The 25,709-nt window shown below is 36.7% G+C and overlaps 1 protein-coding gene across 1 annotated transcript in view; it reads left to right on the top strand.

Annotated features, from left to right (window-relative positions):
• RNF111 (ring finger protein 111) overlaps window positions 1–25,709 on the top strand; it is a 79,740-nt gene that overhangs the window by 47,701 nt on the left and 6,330 nt on the right. The window contains 8 exon segments of the mRNA XM_032622849.1: window positions 495–658; window positions 3,188–3,382; window positions 10,990–11,309; window positions 14,557–14,818; window positions 18,500–18,848; window positions 21,010–21,020; window positions 21,023–21,134; window positions 22,130–22,256. Coding sequence (XP_032478740.1) covers window positions 495–658; window positions 3,188–3,382; window positions 10,990–11,309; window positions 14,557–14,818; window positions 18,500–18,848; window positions 21,010–21,020; window positions 21,023–21,134; window positions 22,130–22,256 — 1,540 coding nt within the window.

Raw genomic sequence — 25,709 nt, 5'->3', positions numbered from 1 at the left:
TTGAGTGCTAGACATTATGCTAGTCAGAATTTTAAATTCTATTATGATTATTTCTCTGAGAATTCTTTTTTTTTTTTTTAATTTATTTTATTTATTTATTTTTGGCTGCATTGGGTCTTCGTTGCTGTACACGGGCTTTCTCTAGTTGTGGTGAGCGGGGGCTACTCTTCATTGCAGTGCGCAGGCTTCTCATTGCGGTGGCTTCTCTTGTTGTGGGCTTCAGTAGTTGTGGTGCGTGGGCTTCAGTAGTTGTGGCTCGCGGGCTCTAGAGCCGAGGCTCAGTAATTGTGGTGCACGGGCTTAGTTGCTCTTTGGCATGTGGGATCTTCCCAGACCAGGGCTTGAACCCTTGTCCCCCGCATTGGCAGGCAGATTCTTAACCACTGCACCACCAGGGAAGCTCCTCTGGAGAATTCTTGAATGAAGAATTTCACAACTTAGTTTGTAAGAAAGGCTTATGATTTCTTAGGTAACTAAAAATTTTGTTATTTAAGGTCTCGTTCAACCCTTGGACACAATAGATCTCACTGGAGCCAAGGTTCAAGTTCGCATACAAGTCGGCCACAGGAGCCACGGAACCGCAGTAGGATTTCTACTGTTATACAGCCCTTGAGGCAGAATGCAGCAGAAGTTGTGGACCTTACTGTTGATGAAGATGGTAAGTTGGAGTACTAGCAGTGTAGAATTATGAAGAAGATTTGCTAAAATGAAGTATCTTAATATGCTAGAAACTTCTATTGCTGCTTAATGGTAATATATATTAAATTACAGGGAAGTTGCCAGGTATCCTAATGTTATTTTTAATTAATATAATAACCTCAGTTGTAAGTTGTGTCTAAAAATTCTCTCTGATTATTACTTCATTGCTTGGTAGTTATTTTCTTAGAAAAAAATTATTTTTACAAGAGGTGGTTTGATCTATCCTCAGACTTATGTGTTATTGATACTTTCATTTATAATATTGTTATCATACTTTAACTTTGCTATGAAAAATAGAAACAGCACTTTAAAAATACAGAACAGGAAAGCAATATAACTGAGTTTAAATGGTTAATACTGGTTATTTGAAATGTTCGATTTGCTTTTAAAAGTTGTGTTATCCTTCAGTATAATAATATGGTTACCTTATGTGCTGCTCAGCTTTAGTGTTTTGTTTTGGCTTACAGCTGCACCCAAGTAACTGAGGAAATAAAGCTAGAGTTGGAAAACAGAGGTTAGGGAAAGTGGTAGCAAGTATGAATATATGAATACATATGTGAATTTTCCCTCATATTGACAATTGTCTTCAGATAGTAATAGTTACATCTTAGAAGGAAATGGTCAATCATAATTTCCTTAAGGAGACAGTAAGCCATATATGAATTTGTTAATTTTGGCAGTTAGCTATAAATTGGAAAAGATACATTCGCTAGGTAGGAAGAGTTAGGGGCCTTGTGCAATCAGCTCTCATATCGGCTGTTTGCAGTTTGGATGATTATAACTTTCAGAGTAGCAGTACTTTGGGATTAAGATGTTTATTAAGGGCTAATTTATTCCCATTGTCTACATTTCATTTAACAATGTCTCGGTTTTTATTTTGAAGCACCATAAATTATCTGTAAGGCAGTGGTTAATACAATAGGGATTAATTAAAGATTACTCAATTAAATATTGATGGCTCTTTTGGAAACTTTTTGTGTGTTGTCCCATCTGACACCTGCCATCCAGTAAAGTAACAAAAGGTGACAGAGTAGCCTTTTAACCCACTAGAATTTAGTTCAAACAGGATACTTTTACATTTAGGTTAAAAGTATTCCAGTGATCAGCAGATGCCCCCTTCTCCCTACTGGTTTCTTTTAGTGGAAGGCTTCTATCTTATTAAAAATAAATTCAAAACTTAAGTTTATCAGTTAGACCAGTGGTTCTTACCTACTGGCCATTTTGTGCCCCTAGAGACATTTGGCAATATCTACAGACACTTTTGGTTCTCACAGTTGGGGGAGAGTGCTATTAACATCTAATGGGTAGAGGCTGGGGTTGCTGCTAAACATCCTACAGTGCAAAGGACAGTCCACCCCGACCCCCCTCCCACCTCCAACAAAGAATTATTCAGCCACTGTCAATACCAATAAGACTGAGAAACTGAGATAAATAAACTATTTGCAAATCAACAGAGGTTCCTCCCTCCCCCTTTTACGTTTAGGCAAATATATTTCTTTAAGCATCTGAAGTACAGGGTCCCATATAGACTAACAGGTACTATTTGTGTTTCAGGAATCAGCGGACCTCACTTCATTGTATAGAATAGTTGTCCTCTCTTTGTATATCACATTTAAAGAGTGATAATTCAGGTCTAATTATTGTGACTATGCTTTGCACAGATTTATTCCCATTATTCTTAATTTTTAAACAATCATTTAACAATTAGGGTCTAAAGTATAACTCATTCATAAGTTAAGGTCTGCCTGAAATTTCTTTTAATTTCTACTATAAAAACTTTAATTTTTATTAGAAAGCACTGATGAATATTAATATTGGCAAAAGAATTGGGAAAAACATACAAAAAGACATGTAAGAAAGAAATTAAAATGGTTATTAAAAATCATAGCTAATGTTTATTGAATGACTACTGCTTGTAAAGCATCATATAAAGTGCTTTATATGTGTGATCTCTGTTTATCCTAACAACAGTTCTATGAAGAAAATTCTGTACTTTCCTAGTTCTACAGGTGGGGAAATAGAGAGTGGTTAAGTAATTTATCCTAGATCATACTGTCAGTGATGAAATCAGAATTGCTATCCAAGCTGTGTGACTCTAGAATCCATAATGTAACCAGAGAAAGTACAATTTGTATACTGTTCTAACAGCCTGTGACAATGTGTATGGACATAGCAGAGGGAGTTTTACTTTGCCTCTTTTCTTTGTGATCAGAAAACTTACATGGTCATTACCCAAAGAAACTATGTTAGTCCTTTGAATTATTGGAATATACATATATGTGTTGGGTTTTTAAAAATGCAATAACATGTCATTCTAATGTTGCAGTTTAACTTTAAGAAAACTTTTTTTTTAACTGTATATTGTACTTACTAGAGGGTTCATATTTTGTTTTAATAACTATCATAAAAATGTTAGCTTTTATTAAAATATAACCCATTACCTAATTTGTTTTGAAATGCTAAAATAAACATTTTTCTATATTGTAAGAACCTACTGTAGTACCAACCACTTCCACGAGAATGGAATCACAAACCACAAGCGCTTCCATTAACAATTCAAATCCATCTACCTCTGAGCAGCCCTCTGATACTGCTTCAGCTGTCACTAGTAGCCAACCCTCCACAGTGTCAGAGACTTCACCTATGCTTGCAAGCAATAGTATGAGTGGTACTTCTACAGGAGGTATGTAAAAAAAGAAAAAGAAAAAAAGAAGAGCGGGGAGGGGACTCTTTGTTAGAAAAAGGATTGTTGTTTTTAAGATTTTAGCTGTGTTAGCAAGAGTGTATTCTTAGAATAAGCATCATATGTGAACAAAGTGGTCTCTATTAGAATTAGGCTATGACTTCATATTTGAGTCTGTGTGCTATGTTACTGGAGTATTATAGCTCAAATGAAAGAGATGGGGGAGAATTGAATAGCTGACACCAAAAATACAAGCAACAAAAGAAAAACATAGATAAACAGGACTTCATCAAATTTAAAATTTTTGTACATCAAAGGAAATTATAAGAAAGTGAAAAGATAGCCTACAGAATGGGAGAAAAATATTTAAAAATCATATATTGGATAAGGGTCTAGTATCCAGAATATATAAAGAACTTGCACAACTCAACAATAAAAAGAAAAGCAGCCCAGTTTTAAAATGGGCAAAGAATTTACATAGGCATTTTTCCAAAGAAGAAGGTCATTTGTACAAATGACCAAGAAGCACATGAAAACGTTATTAGTTATTAGGGAAAAGCAAATCAAAACCAGAATGAAATTCCACTTTACTCTCACCAGGATATCTATAATTAAACAAAACAAAAACAAAGAACAGGAAATCAGAAGATAAGCAGTGTTAACAAGGATATAGAGAAATTGGAACCTTTATTTATCTTTTTATAAATTTGTTTATTTTATTTTATTTATTTTTGGCTGCGTTGGGTCTTCATTGCTGCAGGCGGGCTTTCTCTAGTTGTGGCAAGCAGGGGCTATTCTTCGTTGCTGTGCACGGACTTCTCAGTGCGGTAGCTTCTCTCATTGCAGAGCACGGGCCCTAGGTGTGCGGGCTTCAGTAGTTGTGGCACGTGGGCTCAGTAGTTGTGGCTTGCGGGCTCTAGAGCGCAGGCTCAGTAGTTGTGGTGCACGGGCTCATTTGCTCTGCAGCATGTGGGCTCTTTCTGGACCAGGGCTCAAACCCATGTCCCCCGCACTGGCAGGTGAATTCTTAACCGCTGAGCCACCAGGGAAGCCCCTGGAACCTTTATTAATATCTGGTGGGAATGTAAAATGGTGCAGCCACTGTAGAAAACACTTTGACAGTTCCTCAAAAAGTGAAACATAGAGTTAGCAGCATATGACCCACAAGTCCACTCCTAGATCCGTATCCAAAAGAATTGAAAATAGGAATGGGAGTTTAAAAAAGTTTGATGATGTCATTTTCCCAATATTTTGTGTTGTTGTTTCCCAATATTTTATGTTGTTGTTTACATCTAAGAAACCATTGCCTAACCAAAGGTCTCAAAGATTTACTCCTCTGTTTTCTTTTAAGAGTTTTATAGTTTTAACTCTTATCTCAGATTAACTGGGTCTTAAAGTAGTCTTTTTTCGCTCTTGAATGATGGCACAGAGATAGGAACTTGCTGTTTAGTAACGGAGACATCATAGACCCTATAGCTTGTAGATTGACTATATCACCAATAATATCACCATTAATAACGAAACCACCATATATTTTCTATCTTTTTTTGGCTTTTAATAATACATTTAATTCTTATAATATCCCTGTAACTTACCTTGAGCAGATTGGAAAACTGCTTGTGTCTGGTTTAGATCTCCCTTCCCTGGAAACTTGAGGCAAAGCTTGAGGAAACAAGGAGATTTCTCAGGGGTGTCTTTGAAAAAAAAAAATGTAGGCAGAAGTGAAACGGGCTTTTTATTTCGTTTATTGAGTGCACTGTCTTTCCTGGTAGCTTTATGTACCCTATGCTTATCTAGATGTTATGTGAAACAGTCCTAACTTTATTTCAAGACAGTCTCAAAGCTTTTATTTATGTACTTATTTTTTAACACGCTTGTTTAGTTAGGATTCACATTTAATCTATTTGGTAGTAACTTCACTGCCTGAATGGCCTTCTCATGATATTACTCTATCTTTTAATGACCACCCTTGGGATAGACTTGCTCATGTTGTATTTCTCTAGACTAGGAGAACCTTGTTCCAGGCCAGATTGTTCCTCTATATGAATCTGATAGAAGCACATACAGATATTCAGATTACATTAGGGGCGTTCAATTCTGCTGGCTATATTTCCTTCCAAGACTGTAGAACATCATTCACCTGTTTTCTTCACATCCTGTCGTTACTTTGCACCTTCTTGTATATTTCCAACCTTGAATCACTTGAGCCATGTAGCTTCTCTCTTATCCAGGTTCCTAAATGGGACTGGTAAAAATCACAGAACCATGCAGATTGATGCCTTATGAATTTATGGTATCTAATCTTGGGCTTTTGGTAATAAGTTGTCATAGTGTGATAAATCCCAATCGGTTCCCTTTCCTTCCCCTCAGTGTCTATTCCAAAATTCTCTTATTCTTCTTAAGACTCTCATTTCCGGGGGTAGGGGGAATAAGAAAAAATAAATGAAGGTTCTCAAGCATGAATACTTGTAACTTCCAGCCCCTTTAATAAAAACTTTTGTGTATTTATACCTATCCATATCTCCTAACTCCTGGTCTCTTAACTCCTTCTTACAGTTTCCAGTCTCTTTATCTATGCTCCACCTCCTGTCCTTTCTTGTGTCCTTGACCTTGCTTTATCAGTTATTTTCCCTGTGTCTTCAGCATCTTTGTTGGTTCCATCCCCTTCGTACACGCACGTGTACATTTGTGTTAAGTCTGTGTATACCTAAGTGGATCTTCTTCACCTTAAACTCCTTCATTTAACTTTAACTCTGACTCCTTTCAGAACAAACAAACATGATGTTTAAAAATCTGGCAGTAATTTTCTTCTCATCTTATTTTCTTCCAGGACTCTATTTTCATCCCTTCTTTCACTCGTCCATCTCATAACTGTAGGTGTTTTCACCTACCACCAGTATGCCGATGACTCACCATATTGTGCTTCCAGAACACTCTCCTTGTTTTAAACTTTCATATCCAACCGCCTCTCCTCTGGACCATTCTGCAGTCACCTCAAACTCAACATGCCCCAATCAGCTTATCATCTGTCTGACTTCTCAATGTTCTTAGCTTTATGCATATATGCTATCTTATATATTCATTTATTCAGCAAGTATTTATTGATTGCATACTATGTATCAGGCACTGTTCTAGACACCAGGAACACAACATAAACAGAGCTAACAATTGTAGGGGATAATAATAGCTAACATCTGTTGAACTCATAGTATTGGTCAATAATTTATTTATATTAACTCTGATTTCTGTAATAACCTATGAGGCAGATTCTATTATTCTTTTCATTTTACAGGTAAAGTAACTTGTCTAAGGTTATATGATAGTGGAGCAAGAATTCAAACCTACAAAGTCTGACTTGGATCTTGTAATCTTCCTTTATGCCAGGATTTCTCAACCTTGGCACTATTGTCTTTGGGCTGGACAGTTCTTGTGTGTGTGGGGGGGGCTTGTCCTGTGCATTGTAGGATATTAGCAGCATTATTATTATATTTTTAATTAATCTTTATTAGAGTATAGATGCTTTAATGTTGTGTTAGTTTCCGCTGTACAGCAAAGTGAACCAGCTATATGTATACATATATCCCCTCTTTCTTGGATTTCCTTCCCATTTAGGTCACCACAGAGCATTGAGTAGAATTCCCTGTGCTGTACAGTAGGTTCTCATTAGTTATCTATTTTATACGTAGTAGTGTATATATGTCAATCCCAATTTCCCAATTCATCCCACCCCCCTTCCCCCCCACCCCGGCCCCCATAGCCATAGCAGCATTCTTGACTTCTCCCTACTAATAACCAGTAGCACTACTTCCCCTCCAGCTGTGACACCAAAAGTATCCCCAGGTGTTGCCAGATATTCCCTGGGGGGCAGTGTTGCTCTATACTGTACCTAGAACCTAGTGCTTCTGTTATAATACTGGTTGATTTCTGTTTTAAATTTTCTCCGTACTTGATGATGAGCTCCTTGAGGACCAAAGATCAAGTCTTTCTCTTTTTCAGCACTAAGCTGCAGCCATGCAGGCATGCCTCTTTTCCCTGTGAGGTTAGCTTAAATTTAGCAAGTGCTTATTGAACCACCTACATTGTGCAGGCATGTTTCTAGTTTCTAGAGATAAATCAACAAAGGCAGACAATATCCATTCGTTATTTTAAAGGCCAGGACTTTCATTTTTCAGTATCTTTGTAGATCCTTAACCATGTCATTATTATGTATAAGACTTGCCAAATAAATGAATAAATGCATGAGTACATCTCAGTAATCCTCCTAGAATTACAATAAAAGTATTTTAACCAGCTTGGTGTCACTGGGCTGTGGAGTTAATTCTTCTGGTGTAGATTTTCGATTATCTATTTTTAGTGGCCACTCAGCGGCCTAATTTTAATAAAAAAGGCAGTGTTTTATTTACTCAATCAGATGTCTTTGTATTTCACCTCTACTCTGTGGCAATTTTCTTTGGTCAGTAACTCTTGAACAAGAGGAGATTCAGTTGTCTTTACTTTGGATTGCTACCTTGTTTGAGCAACAAAGAGCTTCTGGACTGTAGGAAAATAGATATTAATTTAATTGGAAGCCAAAACTGTACCATAAGAAGTAGAGCTATAAGGTCAGTCCTCTTTTAGGGGCCATACTGTTAATTATATAACCCCTTAAATATGTGTTCAGCCTTAAGGATATGAAAGTCACTGTGCTTCCTCTTCACTCACTCTGAGTTTTGTATGTAAAATAATTGAAGACCAAGAGGGCAGATCGTTTCCAAACAGGTTAAGTGTCATATCTGTTACTTCAGTCATGGCCCTAGCAGTCCCTAGATCTCTTGCTCTGGTTACAGACTCATCTCCTGAGTCTTAGAGTTACACATAATCCTCAAATAATTGGGTTTGTAAAATTAACGTGTCATACTTGGCAGGAATCATCAAGGTCATTTAGTCCATCCACTGAATGGATTTAGTGTCCCAAAGGTTTTCGATTTTCTTTTCTGAAGTAACACACAATAAATGACATTTACTTGTGTAACACTTCGACGTGGGGGCTGAGATACAACCCTGAAAATGTTGTAGGAAGTAAAGTTCCTATAATAATGATATTGTTGTAAATCTTACAGCCTTTGGGAAATAGCTACTTAATGTTTGATTCAGCATAGTGAAGATAGGCTGTTGATCATGGTCAGTTCCAGGTATGCCAGTTGTGACTCTGTCCAGGTTATTCAAGAAATTTGGAATGCAAATGAATGAAAGTGATTTAATTATAGAACTGACTTTGAATCTGCTGTCACTTGTGTTTTAAAAGTGAACAGCTTGTTGACTTTCATTGTTTTTTTGATACAAATTATTTGTAATATTTAACCTCTCAACTGATGATAACAAGGTAGTACTAATTCCAGGAGGCTGTTAGAGATTAGTAAGAATTTGTAATTTTTTTCCATCCAAGTTTACAGACTCCTGAATTCTAGTTCTGAGGTTAAGAACCTTTACAAAAGGGTTCAGGAAATTAGCCCAAGTAGGCCAGAGTAGGAACTTGGGGTGGGGGGAACCAATATACATAGATTTAGAATAGAGATACTGCCTAACAGGGTTTAGATCACAGACTTTGCCCAGAAGAGAATCAGCAAAAGCAGGATAGGACATGTATGGGAGGGCAGACCCAGGAGAATTACAGGGAGGTGTACTGCAGTCAGACCCATCAGTCAGAGCCTGAAGCATCCCTATCCAGATTCATTTATGTGAGTCTATAAATTCCCTTTATTGTTTAAGCCAGTTTCGATTGGATTTTTGTATTATTTGTAAAGAACCAGAAGATTCCTAATTTTGGTACATTGGCCCAGAAGAGAATAGCTGTGTACTGTGAGCCAAATAGGAGCAGGGTATCCCTGGTATTGGTTACTCTAGAAAAAAAGGCTAGAACAGTGGTACTTCAGAATCCTAAGGATTCTGAAGAGATGCCTCATGAGTCACGTGGGGGTGGGGGAAGGGAAGGACAGGGATTTGGGTTTTCCACTCTTCTAATTTTTATTTTTAAGTAAAAAAATTTATCTCCATTTTTATCTGTTTTATCTAATTTCCACATAACATGTAGTTTGAGGAAAGGGTGCTTTTTTTTAGAGGAGTTTGAAACACTAGGATAAACCTTCTGGGGACACTTTCTGCTGTTCTTTTGGCATGGAAGAACATACCTTCAAAATAACTCTGGGCATGTGACAGAGCATAATCAGGACTCAGATATTTCATACCTAGAAGATTATCATCTTTTCTAACAACAGCCATGCAAGGCAATTATTGCTACATTTAATAGGTGAGAAAGAGGTTAAATAACTTTCCTAAGGTCACATTGCTCCAGATTAGACAGGCTCAGGATTAGAACTCAGGCCCATCTGACTCCATGTTTTTTCCCACTGTTCCACCTTGAGTCACTAGATCATTATAAGAGACCTTTAATTTTCAACATAGTAGAGTCTTATTTCTTATGTTCTATTGGGTCTGAGTTTAGAGACCAGAGGAACGGAAAAGACATTGGAAGTTAGTGAGACTTAGCCAGATATGCTCTGAGTTGGGTGGTTATGTCTTTTTTTTTTAAAATAAATTTATTTATTTATTTTTGGCTGCGTTGGGTCTTCATTGCTGCGCGTGGGCTTTCTCTAGTTGCAGCGAGCGGGGGCTACTCTTGGTTGCGGTGCGCGGGCTTCTCAGTGTGGTGGCTTCTCTTGTTGTGGAGCATGGGCTCTAAGCGCACGGGCTTCAGTAGTTGTGGCATGCGGGCTCAGTAGTTGTGGCTTGCGGGCTCTAGAGCGCAGGCTCAGTAGTTGTGGCTCACGGGCTTAGTTGTGGCTCACGGGCTTAGTTGCTCCGTGGCATGTGGGATCTTCCCGGACCAGGGCTCAAACCCGTGTCCCCTGCATTGGCAGACAGATTCTCAACCACTGTCCCACCAGGGAAGCCCGTGTAGTTATGTCTTAAGAGGATAAGATTTTAAGAAGTACATAGTAGTCTTCATTATATAGGAATGATTTATAGTATTGGAGGCTCATGGAGCTCAGGAGAACCTTAGCTTTGTTGCATATAATGGAAAGACTCCCATGTTATTTTAGAGTTTTTAAAATACAATTTAGGGCTTCCCTGGTGGCGCAGTGGTTGAGAGTCTGCCTGCCGATGCAGGGGACATGGGTTCGTGCCCCGGTCCGGGAAGATCCTACATGCTGCGGAGTGGCTGGGCCCGTGAGCCATGGCCGCTGAGCCTGCACGTCCAGAGCCTGTGCTCCGCAACGGGAGAGGCCACAACAGTGAGAGGCCCGCATACCGCAAAAACAAACAAACAAAAAAAACCTAATAATTTATAATGACCTAGGAAAAGGTGATCTATTGCCATATTTCAACATCATGGTAAATATAAGCCTCCTAAAGCTTGCCTGAAAATCCCAGTGAAGATCACTGCCTGAAATTACAGGATATGCGTGTTAAGAATGTGACTATATCACATTATTATTTACAGATATTTGAATTCAGTAATCACTTCTTAATTACTTATTTATACACATTTATACACATATATGAAGTATACACTTTCTTTTACACAGTGATATTTGATCATTTGGTTCTATGCATTTTTTCGTTTCAAGATGACTCAAGGAGAACTGCACCTAGTGCTATAACGGAAACTGGCCCTCCTGCAATGCCAAGGTTACCTTCCTGCTGTCCCCAGCACTCGCCATGTGGAGGGTCGTCTCAGAGTCACCATGCGTTAGGACATCCACACGCAAGTTGCTTTCAGCAGCATGGCCACCATTTTCAGCATCATCACCACCACCATCATACTCCCCACCCAGCTGTCCCAGTGTCTCCCTCCTTTGGTGATCCTACTTGCCCTGTGGAAAGACCTCCACAAGTACAGGCACCTTGTGGAGCAAATAGTAGTTCTGGTACCAGCTACCATGACCAGGTATGTGGAATTTGATGAGTTCATCTTGAGTTTTTAAAATTGTGGTTCCTTCAGGAGAAAAAAAAAACCCTAATGATAAAGTTTATATGCTAAATAAGTCATTCTTGTTGCCCCTGCAAGAGTGGCCTAATTTAATGATGTGTGATTTTTTTAAATTAAGTATTTAAGATTTTCTCATGTAAATTATTGCAACCAATTGAGGGGGCCAGGGATGTAGAAAATTGGACGTGATACTAATTTTTATTCTGGAATGTTTTTAGGTGTTTTTAGTTAAATGTAGGTGGATCTAAACCTTTGGGATTTTATTTCAAACAAAGTGTTGAAACTGCAGTGTCAACCTAATTCATGAGAAATTCGGGAATTCTCCCAATTTTTTCCTCCTCTACCCTGCCTCCTATTCTGGAGCCTCCCTATAATCTCCACTCATCTAGAAATAAACAGCAGTCTCAGATGCAGACCTGTGACATAGTTTCTCAGGAGCAGATGAGGTTTTTAGTTTGTGGGAAATTGAAATGTCAGCAAAAATTATAAGAAATTTTTTGCTAATTAAGTAAATTAGTTGATGTTATTAGTGAGTGCTTGATATGTCAAATAATATTAAATTAATATTGGTGACCACATGGAGTAAATAAAGTGAGGTGTTATGTGCTATTTTAACTTTTGCTCCATTGTCCCTGTGTATAATCGTGATGTAAACCTTGGTGGTGCATACTTTAAAAATCAAAACATGTAATTTAAAACTGTAAGTGACACGTGCTAAAAAATGTGCTAGAAAAAAGTCAAAAAGAAATTCAGAGCAGCTGCTTTACTGTACCCTCTGACCTTTCCTAAAGTACTTGCTTCATCTTTTAAATTTTTGCTGGTTATCTCTTCTGGTTCTGACAAATTAAAAGTAATTAAGAAAGTGGGGGTGTTCCCTTAAGAAGAAAACACTAGCTGCTGATACCAAAAGGAAATTTGAAAGGGTTTAGTAGGAAATATTATTAAAGAGATTTTAGATGATGTTTTGGTTCTGATAACAGTTCTAAGTATTAACATCTATGGATTGTCTAGACCTGTTCTACCTCTTGGGAATGAGGAAGCAACCTGAGTGAGTTAATTAGAGGAAGAATCTCTTTTTTGTAAAATACAGATGTAACCTACTCAGCTATATCTAAGTAGAGGTATTTGGACTGTACACAAAGCTTGAGAAGAATCAGCAGGATCAGGCATTCAGTGGTTATAATGGGCATGAAGGTAAACAAAGAATGAGGTTTTGGAAATATGAACGCTTTGAGATTGATGTAGCTATTTGTAGGACTCTGAAATTAGCCCCATGCTCATGAGCTAGCCTCGTATAGTCTCGGTTTGAGACCTGTGTGGACACAGCAGGAGGTTGAGGAGAGGGAGACTGATCTGAGGATTTGTAATTGTGTGGATGTCTTATGATTGAGTGTCAGACTGTGTAGATAGGCAGAGAAAGATTGGGGAGGATTAGGCTTGACGAGAGGAGTTGCAGTAATCACTTGACTCTGTACTACTCCTTTTGATGTAGCTTTCTCTTTTGAGAGAATAGTTTAATTAGTGCTATGCACTACTTATGAGCTGTGTAAAGTAATATTTGCCATTTCTGTGCCATTTTGCTTACCCTCCCTTTTCCTTCTATAATAATAATTGAATGAACTGTTGGAATTGTGAGGAAGAGGGTTCTCTGTGTTGATTTTTCCCCTTTTCTTTTTATTCTCTACTTTTAACTTTACCCTCGGTTCCTTCTAGGAGGACCTTCACCCTACTTAACTCACTCTCTGGGAGTGTTCTTAATCACTGACTGGAGAAGAAGATAGGAAATTTGCTCACCTTCATAGTATGTTGATATTCCAGTCCATTTGCCAAATTTTAGCCTAAATAGGAAAATACGGAAAGGATTTGAACCATAAGTAATAATTCACAGTCTTAAAATATTACTCTTAAACTTTATTTATTCAAATTGGGAGCATATATTGTATTTGCCAACTTAAAAGAAAGAGCCCAGACATTTACTTAATTGATTGTAGACACATAATATAGAAGAGGAAAGTAGCTCTTTCTTTTCACCTTCCTACAGCTTCTCCTGTACCATCCTCCTCCTTCCCTTTTAGTATCCAGAGTTTCTCATGTTTCTGTTATCCTTTGAGCTGGGAGGCCATTGAAAGTACAAAGACAACTGTCTCTAAAAAAATAATAATAATAAAATAAAATAAATTTTTAAAAAGTACAAAGACCACTATGGTTCCTCACTGGACTGGGTGACCTGGGCCTCTAATAAATGCATTACCCTAGCTTTCCTCACCTCTAGCCCCTCAGCTTTCAGTATTGAACAATTCCTGCATGTGATTCCATATATAACATCTTTATTTTCTTTAATCATATTTTAAAAATTACAGCTGTAACTGAACACTAAGCAAAGACTTGTATTTAAAATACTTAAGAATATAAAGAAGCAATTCTGTTTCTGTAATCTGCTCTAGAGTAGAAGGTAAAGTGTTTTACTAAGCACTTTTCAAAGTGCTCAGGGGAAAAAACTTAATTACTTTTGAGTAGAGATGGAATCTAGACTCTTTGATTTTCCAACTTGGTAAATGGGCCTTCCCTAAAATTATATTCCTAATAAAAGTAATCGTGGTTTAATCTTTTTTTTTTTAAGTGAAAAAAGTTATGAGGAAAAGCTAGCTAATGGTTTAGCTTGAGTAATCTTAGGCCCTTTGTTATCTTGGATAATGTTTGCACTATTAAGAGTTTCAGTTGAATGCTTGCTGTGTACAGTTTAAAAACAGAACAAATTTTTACCTGGAGCCTTAAATGTTTTCAGTGGTATGATTATATGTTTTGTAAAGGAGTCCTAAATTACCAATCAGAATTTTGGAGTAAAGGAGGATATGGAAGTATGATTTAAAAGTTTCTTTCTCTCTTAAAATCTAGATAATGGAAGAGAAACAGATCTTAAAATAATATATTAATTAACTTTTGTTCATCTTACAGCATGATCTCATGCTTGATTATTTAAAATTGATTATAGATTTTAAGTGTATAAGCACGATAATTTTTACAGTCCAAGATGCACACAGTATCTTCTTGGTGCTCAGTAGGTCTTCACACTCAAAATTTTTACCAGTTTTAAATTAATAGATTCTATTTTTCTAGATTGCATTAGGAGTACTTTTATAATATAACATGAAACAATGTTTTGACCAAATTTTAGAAAGATAAAACATAGTTCCTCTTTATACAGCAGGCATTGCCAGTAGACCTGAGCAGCAGTGGTATCAGAAGTCATGGAAGTGGTGGTTTTCATGGAGCGTCTGCCTTTGACCCCTGCTGTCCTGTTTCCTCTTCCCGAGCTGCAATCTTTGGCCACCAGGCTGCTGCTGCTGCCGCCCCGAGCCAGCCATTATCAGTAGATGGTTACGGATCCAGCGTGGTTGCACAGCCCCAGCCCCAGCCCCCTCCACAAGCCTCGCTGTCATCTTGCCGACATTACATGCCGCCTCCTTGTAAGTATGAATTTAACAGGCAAAGAGCTTAGAGGCACATAGATGAAGCATCGTCCTCTCCTCATGAAATAACCTTTCAGTAATACTAGTTTATAAATTTTTAGTACCTCCTTGGCCTACGAGTGGAGTGTATTTTTCCTATTTCATTCTCCCTTTACCTCACATACCCAAAACAGTCTTCTAAGGCAAAAAGGGCAGATGTTGTTGTAAAAGGTCTGGGAAAATAATAAGTATATTTTGTCTGTCTGACATACTAACATTTACATTTTAATTAATATCTATGAACTTGTACATTGAATGGCACCTTAGATTCCTATAAAAGGAAATTTTAAGGAATTAGATTTATCCTTTAGGAGTAAAAGGAAATTTGAAAGTTTAGTAGTCATTTCTACACATAGGAAGGTAAACTTTGATTAATAATTCTGAAGCTTAACTGAGGCACAAGAGAAAATTCCTTGACAGAAAGCTTTGCCAATTGCAGAAAGGTTTCTGTACTCATTTGATGCAAACAATTAAAATAGAATCAGACATGGCTTTTCTAAAGAAATTGAAATCTATGAGATACCATAAGAAATGAGAAATACCCTTAGGCTGTGTAACATATATTTATTGCTCTGTTAAATCATAGGTTAATAATCAGATGGAAGCTTATTAAGTACTTTGATTTAAAAGAAACAGTGAAAATTCATGCCAGGGGTAAACCAGAAAGTTGGCAAGGAAATTTGCTTTTGTTTTGATTACATACAAGGGATAATTTTCAGTTATATATCTTCTTAGATCTCTTCTTCCAGTCCTATAATTTTTAAAATCTGGGTCCTGCAGGCATAGCTGGAGTCAACCCAGAATTTGTACAATGAAATCTGGTGATATATCACTTTTCAAGAATGCAACTTCAAAGTATAAGGTAGAAAAAAGGTTTTGAAACGAGTTAGTTTTTGCAAAGCATTGACCAGTGGGCAAATTCTGTGTGTGAACACTGGTATGATATACAGGCTGTTCTGTAATACTTGTCGATATTCATCTTTAATTGATTATCTTTTATTGAGAACTCAAAATGTTTGGTTTTCTCCCCCTCCCCTTTAAAAATAATATACTGAAGCAATTTATAAGTGTATCCATTCATCTTTTATGTCCTAATAAAAAAGTGTTTTAGACTTAAACTTGTTTTACTTTTATCGTAAAAGTAACTGGTGTACATCCTAAGAAATTCAAACTGCAGAATGATATAAAATGAGAAGTTAAAAGCCCTTCTCCTTTCTTCCCACTAATGCTAATATACCTCAGAGGTACCAACTGTTTATAGTTTATTATAAAACCTTTTGGAAATTTTCTTTCTCCACACGTTATTATGACATATCTCTCCTCTTTTAAAAAAATGGGATTATATCAGACATAGTATTTGCCTCTTGCTTTTTCATTTTTGGTTTTTGTAAAATTCAACAATACATCTTAGATTTTTTTCATATTAGAATATAAAAATCTAGCTCATTTTTTAAATACCCTCATAATATTCCATTGTATATTAAATTAGTCCTCTGTTGATGGACATTTAAATTGTTTGTAGTTTTTTAGTCTATCTGTAGGGTAACTTCCTGGGAGTGAGATTGCTGGGTTAAAGTGACATGCTGAACTTTAAAGCAAGATCAAGAACGTTTTTTTTGTTTGTTTGTTTTTACTGGCAAGAACACATAAAATAGAGAAGAAGGGAAATGGTCTGTGGGAAGGCAGAATATGTCACCTTTATACAGTTTTATTTAGATAAACAGTGTATTATAATGATGGCTGAACTTTTCACCACACATAAAAACTGGCAACTATGTGAGGTGATGGATATGTTAACGAAACTGATTGTGGTAATCATTTCATGTGGTATACATGTGTCAAATTATCATATTATACACTTTGAATATATTGTTGTATTTGTTAATTATACGTCAGTAAGGTTGAAAAAAATAAAATGATTAATGAAGAGTTAAATAAACTGATTCATTCCAAAACAAGACTTAAAAATTTTGTTATATTTGTGAATATTCTTTCTTGTATAATGATTATAGAAGTAGAAAACCTTGACATGAAACTGGGAAAAATGCTCTAAATTTGAGGAAGGATAGTTAACAATGATAAAACTTAGTGACTTGCTTTTTGATGACCAAGGAGTACTGAGCTTTGTGACTTCTTAGCGTAAAGCATTGATTTGAAAATATAACTTTTAGAAAGTCAGTTTAAAAATATGTCACAACTTACCTTGAGCTTAGTGAAAGTTTCCTTTAAATATTGTGAATATTTAGTTACTATTTCCTTTAAATAACAATACATACTAGCAAGGTTTCCTTTGAAGTATGGCTGAATGAGTCCATAGTTACCTAACTTTCACCACTGATGCATGAATCAAAGCAATTAAAAATTGAAGGCAGTCTTTCTGTAATGAAACTAGAGAATAGCTGTAGCTCCATACCAGGCTACCAAGAAAAGTCTTACAAATAAAATGAAATTAGAGCTAAAATCCAAAGAGGAGACAAACTTATTTTTAGACCTCAAACAGATGCATATCCCTTAGAGTAAGAGAGATACGTATTCCTCTGAGGGACCTTTCAACAGTCACTTTGCAACATAAAGATTCAGGATGAAGAAATGGGCGAAACCATCTTTATAAAGGCTGATTTCCATGGCAAGTTCCTGGCAAATATACCCCCTTCTTCTTAATGTAGCACTGGAAAAGTGGCATGGGGCAGGAGGAGAAGTGCACTAATGAAAGTATATGTTTGCAGTTGTGCCTAGGACTCGCAAATTGCTTTCCTCTTTCTAGTGCTCTATAACCAGTAAATGACAAAGGAAAACAAGATTTATGTATTTATAAGTATATAATTTATACATTTGATTATACAAAAGCAAAATACTTGAGTATGACAGAGTAAAATTGACAGGAGACAATTTGGAAAAATGTTTATACTACCTTTTTATGACAAAGCTTGCATTTATACAAGGAATACTTATAAATCAACAAGAAAAAGGTGAATAATAGGCTAAGAATATGAATAGATAATTCTGGGAAGAAATGTAAGTGGTAAATAAATACATAATTTTTTTCTGGTTAGCATTTTAAAAATTTAGTGATAGTGTAATTAGGCGGGAGCTCTCATGTACTGCTGATGGTAATTAATTATGTAAACTTTGGGAAGGATGTTTTGTCAATCAGTATCTGAATTTAAATTATTCTCTCAGACTCAGAACTGCTTATAGGAATTTATGCTTCTGTAACTTTATGTTTCTGTAACTCTCTCTGAGCAGTGTGTGTGTGTGTGTGTGTGTGTGTGCGTGTGCACATGCATGTACACACGTGTGTACATGCATGTATGAAAGAGCACAAGGGGAATCATACAGATGTTTATTGCAGCTTTGGATTACTTCCAGTTTTTATCAGTGGCGATTTCTTCAATAAATTTTGGTGCATTCCTATAGTGGAATGCTGTGAAGCTGTGAATGAAGTAAAGCTATATATATTGACGTGAGAAGATACCTATGATAAAGAAGAAAGCAAGATGCCAAACAGGACTAAGCAGACTCAAGCATTGATAAAGTATTCATAAAAATTAAATGTGTGCTAATATGTCTGTAAAATATAATAGGAATGTATTATGCCAATATATGCTCAACTGTATGGTGCCTGTGCTTTTCTTACAGATGCTTCTTTGACAAGACCACTTCATCATCAAACCTCTGCCTGCCCCCACTCTCACGGAAACCCTCCTCCTCAGACTCAGCCTCCACCTCAAGTGGATTATGTTATTCCTCATCCTGTACATGCTTTCCATTCTCAGATATCTTCTCATGCAACATCTCACCCCGTGGCACCTCCACCTCCAACGCATTTAGCCAGTACTGCTGCACCAGTCCCTCAGCATCTTCCTCCCACACACCAGCCAATTTCACACCATATTCCAGCCACAGCACCTACGGCACAGAGACTGCATCCTCATGAAGTGATGCAGAGGATGGAAGTTCAAAGAAGGAGAATGATGCAGCATCCAACGTATGTTTTATGTTTTTAAAAAAATAATCACACTTTATTCTTTTGCCTTCTATTTCCATTGGTCTTTAAACCTGTAAAGTCTTTAGAAGTGATGTAGCTATCCTCAATTAATAGTGATGTAACTTAATCCTCAGTTCACTGGGAAATTAATTCTTTACTAACCAGAATGTTCCTCCGTCTCATCCTGAGTTGTAGGTGCTGACAAAAAAAAATCTATATCAGGGGCTTCCCTGGTGGCGCAGTGGTTGAGAGTCCACCTGCCGATGCAGGGGACACGGGTTCGCGCCCCGGTCCAGGAGGATCCCACATGCCGCAGAGTGGCTGGGCCCGTGAGCCATGGCCGCTGAGCCTGCTTGTCCGGAGCCTGTGCTCCACAACGGGAGAGGCCACAACAGTGAGAGGCCAGCGAACCACAAAAAAAAAAAAAAAAAAAAAAAAAAATCTATATCAGGTTATTTAATAAAATCAAAGCCCTTTCAGGATATAACCCAAGGTCATTTATTTTTGCAAACTAATCTCTTGTTTGTTTCTTCAGTAGTCCATACTAAAGATTAATGTTAAAATTAGTGATCCTGGGCTTCCCTGGTGGCGCAGTGGTTGAGAGTCCGCCTGCCGATGCAGGGGACACGGGTTCGTGCCCCGGTCTGGGAGGATCCCACATGCCGCGGAGCGGCTGGGCCCGTGAGCCATGGCCGCTGAGCCTGCGCGTCCGGAGCCTGTCCTCCGCAACGGGAGAGGCCACAACAGTGAGAGGCCCGCGTAACGCATTAAAAAAAAAAAAAAAAAAAAAAAAAAAAAAAAAAAAAAAAAAAAATTAGTGATCCTGAGTAACAAGATGTAAAGTTATTAAAGATTGAATTTGATTTATTTTATGTGACCAACCCGAGGGAAGAAGGGTGTTAGTAGAAGTTTTCAACAGCTGACATTGAAAAACTAGTCTTATTAACTTAGTTTATTTATAAATTTAAATATTAAGATATTCCCCAAACATTATGAAAAGACTAAAATTGAACTTTTTGTTTTCTTTTGAAAATTCAGGATCTGATATTCTAATTTAGGGCAGCGTACTTTGTTGGTCTTATTCTGCCTGCCTGTTTTGGTAAATAAAGGTTTGCAGGAAAACAGCTACACTTGTTCATCTGTGTATTGTCTGTAGCTTCTTTCACACTACAGAAACTAAATTGAATAGTTGCAACAGAGACCATGTGGCCTATAGAGCGAACAGTATTAACTATTTGGCCCTTCCAGAATGTTTGCGAAACTCTTGATCTAATCAATAATCTGGCACTTGTGTAACTTCTTTCTTTAGTTATATAATTTAAGGTTATATTCAGAAGCTCTAGCTGTTTCTGCCATTCTAATATAGTGAACCTTTATATAGAAAGTTGCCAATTTCATATTCATATCTTCCAGTATCTAGAAAATTAAGATTAAACATGCAAAATCTGTAAATGTGTTCGAAACTAATAGTAAGAATTAGACTATAAAAAATGAATCCCTGGAGCTGTTTTGCTTAAGTGCCATTTGTTTAGAACTTTATGACTATTTGCATTTGTAAATTTGACAGACTTTAGACTAGAAAGAGAAAATATAATTAGCTGGGATGACAAAGTGTGAATGGAGGTAATGTCAGTTCCCTGGATGGGTTGACATGTGTGTTTGAAAAAAATGCACAAGTTTAAAATTTTTTTCTTAGAAGTTTTATCCATTAAAATGGATGAATATTATTACAGTATAAAGGTGAAGCAAAATAAAATAGTTTCCATTTTTCTGCTTTATATGTTTATATAAAATAACTTCTTTGTGCCTGTAGCATATGCTGGAATATTAATTTTTAAAATTTTATTTAGTTCCTATTCTATTTAAAATAATTGCTGTAAAGCAGGTATGCAAGATAATGTTAAAACTGCCTTTTTCCTTGGGTGATATTCAGATTGGCGGCACTGTAATAAATGAGCAGTGAGAATTTGTGGGATTATGGTTTCTTGATTTATTATTAATCATTAAATTATTTTATATTACATTTTTATAATGTATAGAATTAATTTCAAGACTAATCTGTAGATGTTTGTAATAGTAATACTATATTATTTTTTCTACACTAAGAAATAACCAATTATTCAATTATTTCCAGTGGTCTTTTTGTGTTCTGTGTTTCCAGGCGGGCACATGAACGCCCCCCCCCCATCCACATAGGATGCATCCAAACTATGGTCATGGGCATCATATTCATGTGCCTCAGACTATGTCCTCACATCCTCGACAGGCTCCGGAGAGATCTGCCTGGTCAGTATCTTGTTTATTTCAAAGCTATGCTCAGTTTCTTGTGGTGGAAACCTGGAAGAGATACTTTGTAGTGGAATGCCTAGAGAAGGGTAGTGTGGAGAAACTGAATTCCAGCTTATCTGTGAAGCACTGTCTCTGGGTGAGTCCTAAGAGACCTGGAGAGGAAAGAGTAGCAGCTTGAGTTCTGGGGCAGGGAGTGTGTCAAACAGGAGTAGAGCTTTTTGTTGTTGTTGTTTTTCAGGGATCTACCGTCAAAAGTTAACTCCCTAAACTTTTCATAACTTCTTTATCCACCGCCCCCCACCTTTGTACTCACATTTGCTGTACCACCCTTAACCCCTGCTGTTGACAGGGGAAATCCAGCCAGCATCCTCTAGGCTTGTGTTCTTTCCTAGAGAAATGGAAGCAGATTTGCATTAATTTTCTTTCTGGATCTGTTGTCTGTGGGCAGTCATTGAGATCTTGATCCACAATGACTTTTGAGACAAAACATAAAATGAGAATAAATAAAAGAATATTTGGCATTTACCAAATTTTACTCTTTCTAAAATTTTGTTTACCCTTGCTTTATAAGGTAATTGTCCTTGATGCCAACAATCAGAGGCACTATCCAACAAACGGAAGACCTGGGAGCACATTCATATAAACCAAAAAAGCAAACTCTATTCTATATGCTCCTCAAGAAGAATCAGACTTTTAGATTGGAAGGAACCTTAGGGGCCATTCATTGTGTTCCCTTCCTTTGTGAGATGTGAAGCTGAATGCAAGTGCTTTGCCCCTCACGCTCACAAAATTGGATCTTTGAATGTTAATTCCTAAAGTGAATTTGAGATTATTAGTTATATCCTTTGGGCTAAATTATCTTTTTTTCTCAGCTAAGTAAGATAAGAATCTTCAGATTACTTTAAAAAATGTAAACATCATCCCCCATTTCTGTTGATAATAAAGACACTGTAAAGATGTCTAAAATTTAAACTGTTCTCCTCTTTTGTCAGGGAACTGGGAATTGAAGCTGGAGTGACTGCAGCTACTTATACACCTGGAGCATTGCATCCTCACTTGGCCCATTACCATGCACCACCTCGACTTCATCACTTGCAATTAGGAGCTCTTCCTTTAATGGTAAAATAGGAACCTTTCAAAATTCTGACATAGTTACCTTCGAAAACTATTCTTTCTTTTCTAAATTAAATATTTTATTGGAAATATTTTTAATGTATTAGTTGTTAATAGGTGTTTCAGTAAAAGTTGAGAATTATTATTATTAGATTGGAACTGTGCTATAAGAAGGTATTAATATATTAAAATATGTGTTTGTATTTGCATTGTAAAATATATTCTTCTTAATGTAAAAAATGACAAATTTTTTTCTTTTTATGTGAAGATGACAATCTTGATCCACTCTCCCTAGGACATGTGCTTTATTTTGTTGTAAGTGGTAATGGGTCTGTTCTAATGCATTCATACTTTATTTTCTGATCAGCAGGACTGTATTAATTCTCTGTATCTGATTTGAACAGATTCAGATTTTGTTGATCCATTTTGAGTTCTAAAGAACACATTTCGCAAAAATTGAGTTTGCCCTTCACATAATACATATTGTGTGGTACAGAGAAGTGAGTAGTTTTGTCTTGTAGGGGTAGAGGCACTGCAGAGAAGGTTGCCAAGACACTTTATTATACATGCAACTTCTAAGCAGGCTTTGGAAGAATTGGGAATGGTACTCTTACAGTGGCTACAGCATGTAAAGAGCTTTCAAATAGCATAAGCACAAGGAAATCCAAGTAAGTTGGTATTTCTAGATCTTAGGGGTGAGGGTCATTCAGCAATGAAATATCTGCCCTGCTAAGAAACTAGGGCTCAGGAACCATTGAAAGGGGAATGTCTTGATCATATTTATGTTGTTAGAGTGATTTAATCAGATTGTAGTTAAATAGACCCCCTCTTTAGTTGTGTGTAAAATAGATTTCATGGTAGGAAAAGGATACTGGTTAGGACATTATAGTAGAAGAGATAAAAGTTGGTGAATGCCTGAACAAGGGCAGTGGCAGTTGACATAAAAAGGATGGGATACATTTGAGTAATATTTAGGATGACTTCCAGATTTCTAGCTTTGGTTATTAGGTATATGATGTTGCCATTCACTAAGTTGGAGAATATTAGATGAGGGTTTAGGGAAGGGGTTATTAGGTGAGTTAGGTTTTGGACATATTGAATCTGAGATAATATGTGTATCAAGGTGGGATGTCCAGTAGGAAGTTAGGTTTATGGTCTGGATCTCCAAACAATAAACTGGTATCTGAGTTAAAGATGGGTTGTGATCTGTCAATGTACAATGTATATGTGTCACATATCTGTCATATTACATGAATCCATGGAAGAGGATTAGATTTCCAGGAAAATCTAATCTAATCTAATTTGTCAGACTGACAAGAGATTGAAAAAAACCTTGGAGAATAATAATACTATATTTAAATGATAATACTGTACTTCAAACAAAGAATTCCAAGAATTGGCTAGAGAAGTTGAGGATAAATGAAGTTAGAATTATGTCAGAATAATATGGTCAGTAGCGTTTCCATCACAAAAAAGTAAAGTTTGAAAAATGTTGAATGCATTTGGCATGGGAGTGGTTATTGGCGGCTTTTGTCAGAGTGATTTCAGTAGTGGTGAAGGATGGAGATGGGGTGCCTCTTAGATTACAGTAAGGAAGGTTAAAAAATGTGGAGACTGTGAATATAAACTACTTGCTTTATAAACTTGGCTGTGAAGGGAAAGTGGGAAATAGGGTTGGCATTTGTTCCAGGTTTAGAGAGGTAATTTAGGTTTAGAGAAACTTGAAGGTAATTTTAGGTTTAGGACAGAACAACATTAGCATTAGGGAGGGCTTGTTTGAAGATGTCGCGGAAAAGGGGTGGGTAGCAGCTAATTAAGGATGACCCAGGGTTGGGGAATAGGAGAAGAGGGGAGCAGGTGATAGAGCTGACCTTTGAGTAGGAGAAAGAGGAAGCTTACCCCTAAAAGCTAGAGAAAGGAGGCTAGGGAGGGTTACAGGAGAGGTGCGGCTTTAAGTAGTTTGGAAGGCAGGAATTCCTTTCTGATTTTTTTCATTTTCCTTGGAGATGTGTAGGAAGTTAGATTATCTGCTTAAAGCTGGATACTATTGATCTTGATTATGAGGAAAATTGCAGATATTTAAATACTAGGCTATTTTAAGGGTAAAAGTTATTGCTTATTTTAAATTCTTTTCCATGTGTGAATTGTCTTTTAAAGCTGTAAAACCTGCTAGAAGTGTGTTACGATTCAGCGGAAGATGATTAAAAAATAATTTTGGAGATTTATTTATAAAAATGGAAGAATGGTGCTCTGTCTCAGAATCTCCCTTTCCTAACACTACGGTCAACTCTTGTTATTCATGGTAGTTATGTTGTGTAGATTTGCTGTGAACGCTGACTAAGCAGATGTTGAACTATTGGGGTGGCCAAAAAGTTCGTTTGGGTTTTTCCATACGATGTTACAGAAAACCCCGAACGAACTTTTTGGCTAACCCAATATTATTCCTAAGGGTAAATACAGCCCTAGGTTATTGCAAGCTTCTAGTCACAACAACCAGTCAATGCATTACGTTGCTTTAATGTGTTTTTCTGTTTAGAGACACCTTATTTGACATATACTGTTGATTCATTAACATTGATCTCATGGCCAACAACACCATAACTCATGCCTGAATGAAGCTTATCTACACATAATTTCTGCATAAAGCACATCACAACCTTCTTGCACTTAGGAACACTAGCCAAGAATTAAGCATTTTGTTTGGGAGCCATTTTAAACAATAAAATGATCTATAAATAGCACAAAAATGTGAAAAACATTGCACTAAGTAGATTGCAAAAAAGACACTTGTTTACAGTGTAAGAGCTGAAACAACTAGGCAGGGTCTTCTTCCTCTAGGCTGGGAACACGTATTGGCCAAGTCAAATTTCTTGCTGCTCTGTGCAGGTCCATGAATGACTGTGAGAGCATGACTATTGATTCTGGAGTTACAAATAAATTCAAATAAATTCTCTCAAGTAGGTGAGTTCGCAACAAAGACATCCATGAATAATAAGGATTGACTATGCCTAACAAAAAAATTAGAAAACACTGTTAAAACTTTCACTAACAGAGCCAAACCAAAAAAGGAGCCAAGGGTACCTTTGACTATTTGGGAGTTAGAGGAAGCGGAGTAAAACTTTTATGTTGAAGTTAAGTTTTGTGCATTTCTGTTTCTTAATACTGTTCAATAAAGCTCTCTGAAATTGATCAGATCTTATAAAATTTTAGCCTTTATACATTTAGGCTACTAAGAACATCGTTCTTAGGTTTGAGTATTTTCTACTTAGGATTCTTTGTGCAAAATAAATCAAGTAGAAGAGAATTGTTATCTCGTGGAACTGCTGTTCCCTTTTTTTTTCCTTCTGATGACGGTTTGAGTTATTATAAAAGAGATCATTTTTGAAGAGGAACCTGTTAACAGAATGCTTTTTTGGAGCTATATATAGTTATTGAAGTTGATTTTTGTGAGAAACTGGA

The sequence above is a fragment of the Phocoena sinus genome, chromosome 2, assembly GCF_008692025.1.
Source record: "Phocoena sinus isolate mPhoSin1 chromosome 2, mPhoSin1.pri, whole genome shotgun sequence".
Lineage (NCBI taxonomy): Eukaryota > Metazoa > Chordata > Mammalia > Artiodactyla > Phocoenidae > Phocoena > Phocoena sinus.
Note: the sequence above shows the minus strand (reverse complement) of the source record. Positions and strands in the feature narration are given on the sequence as shown.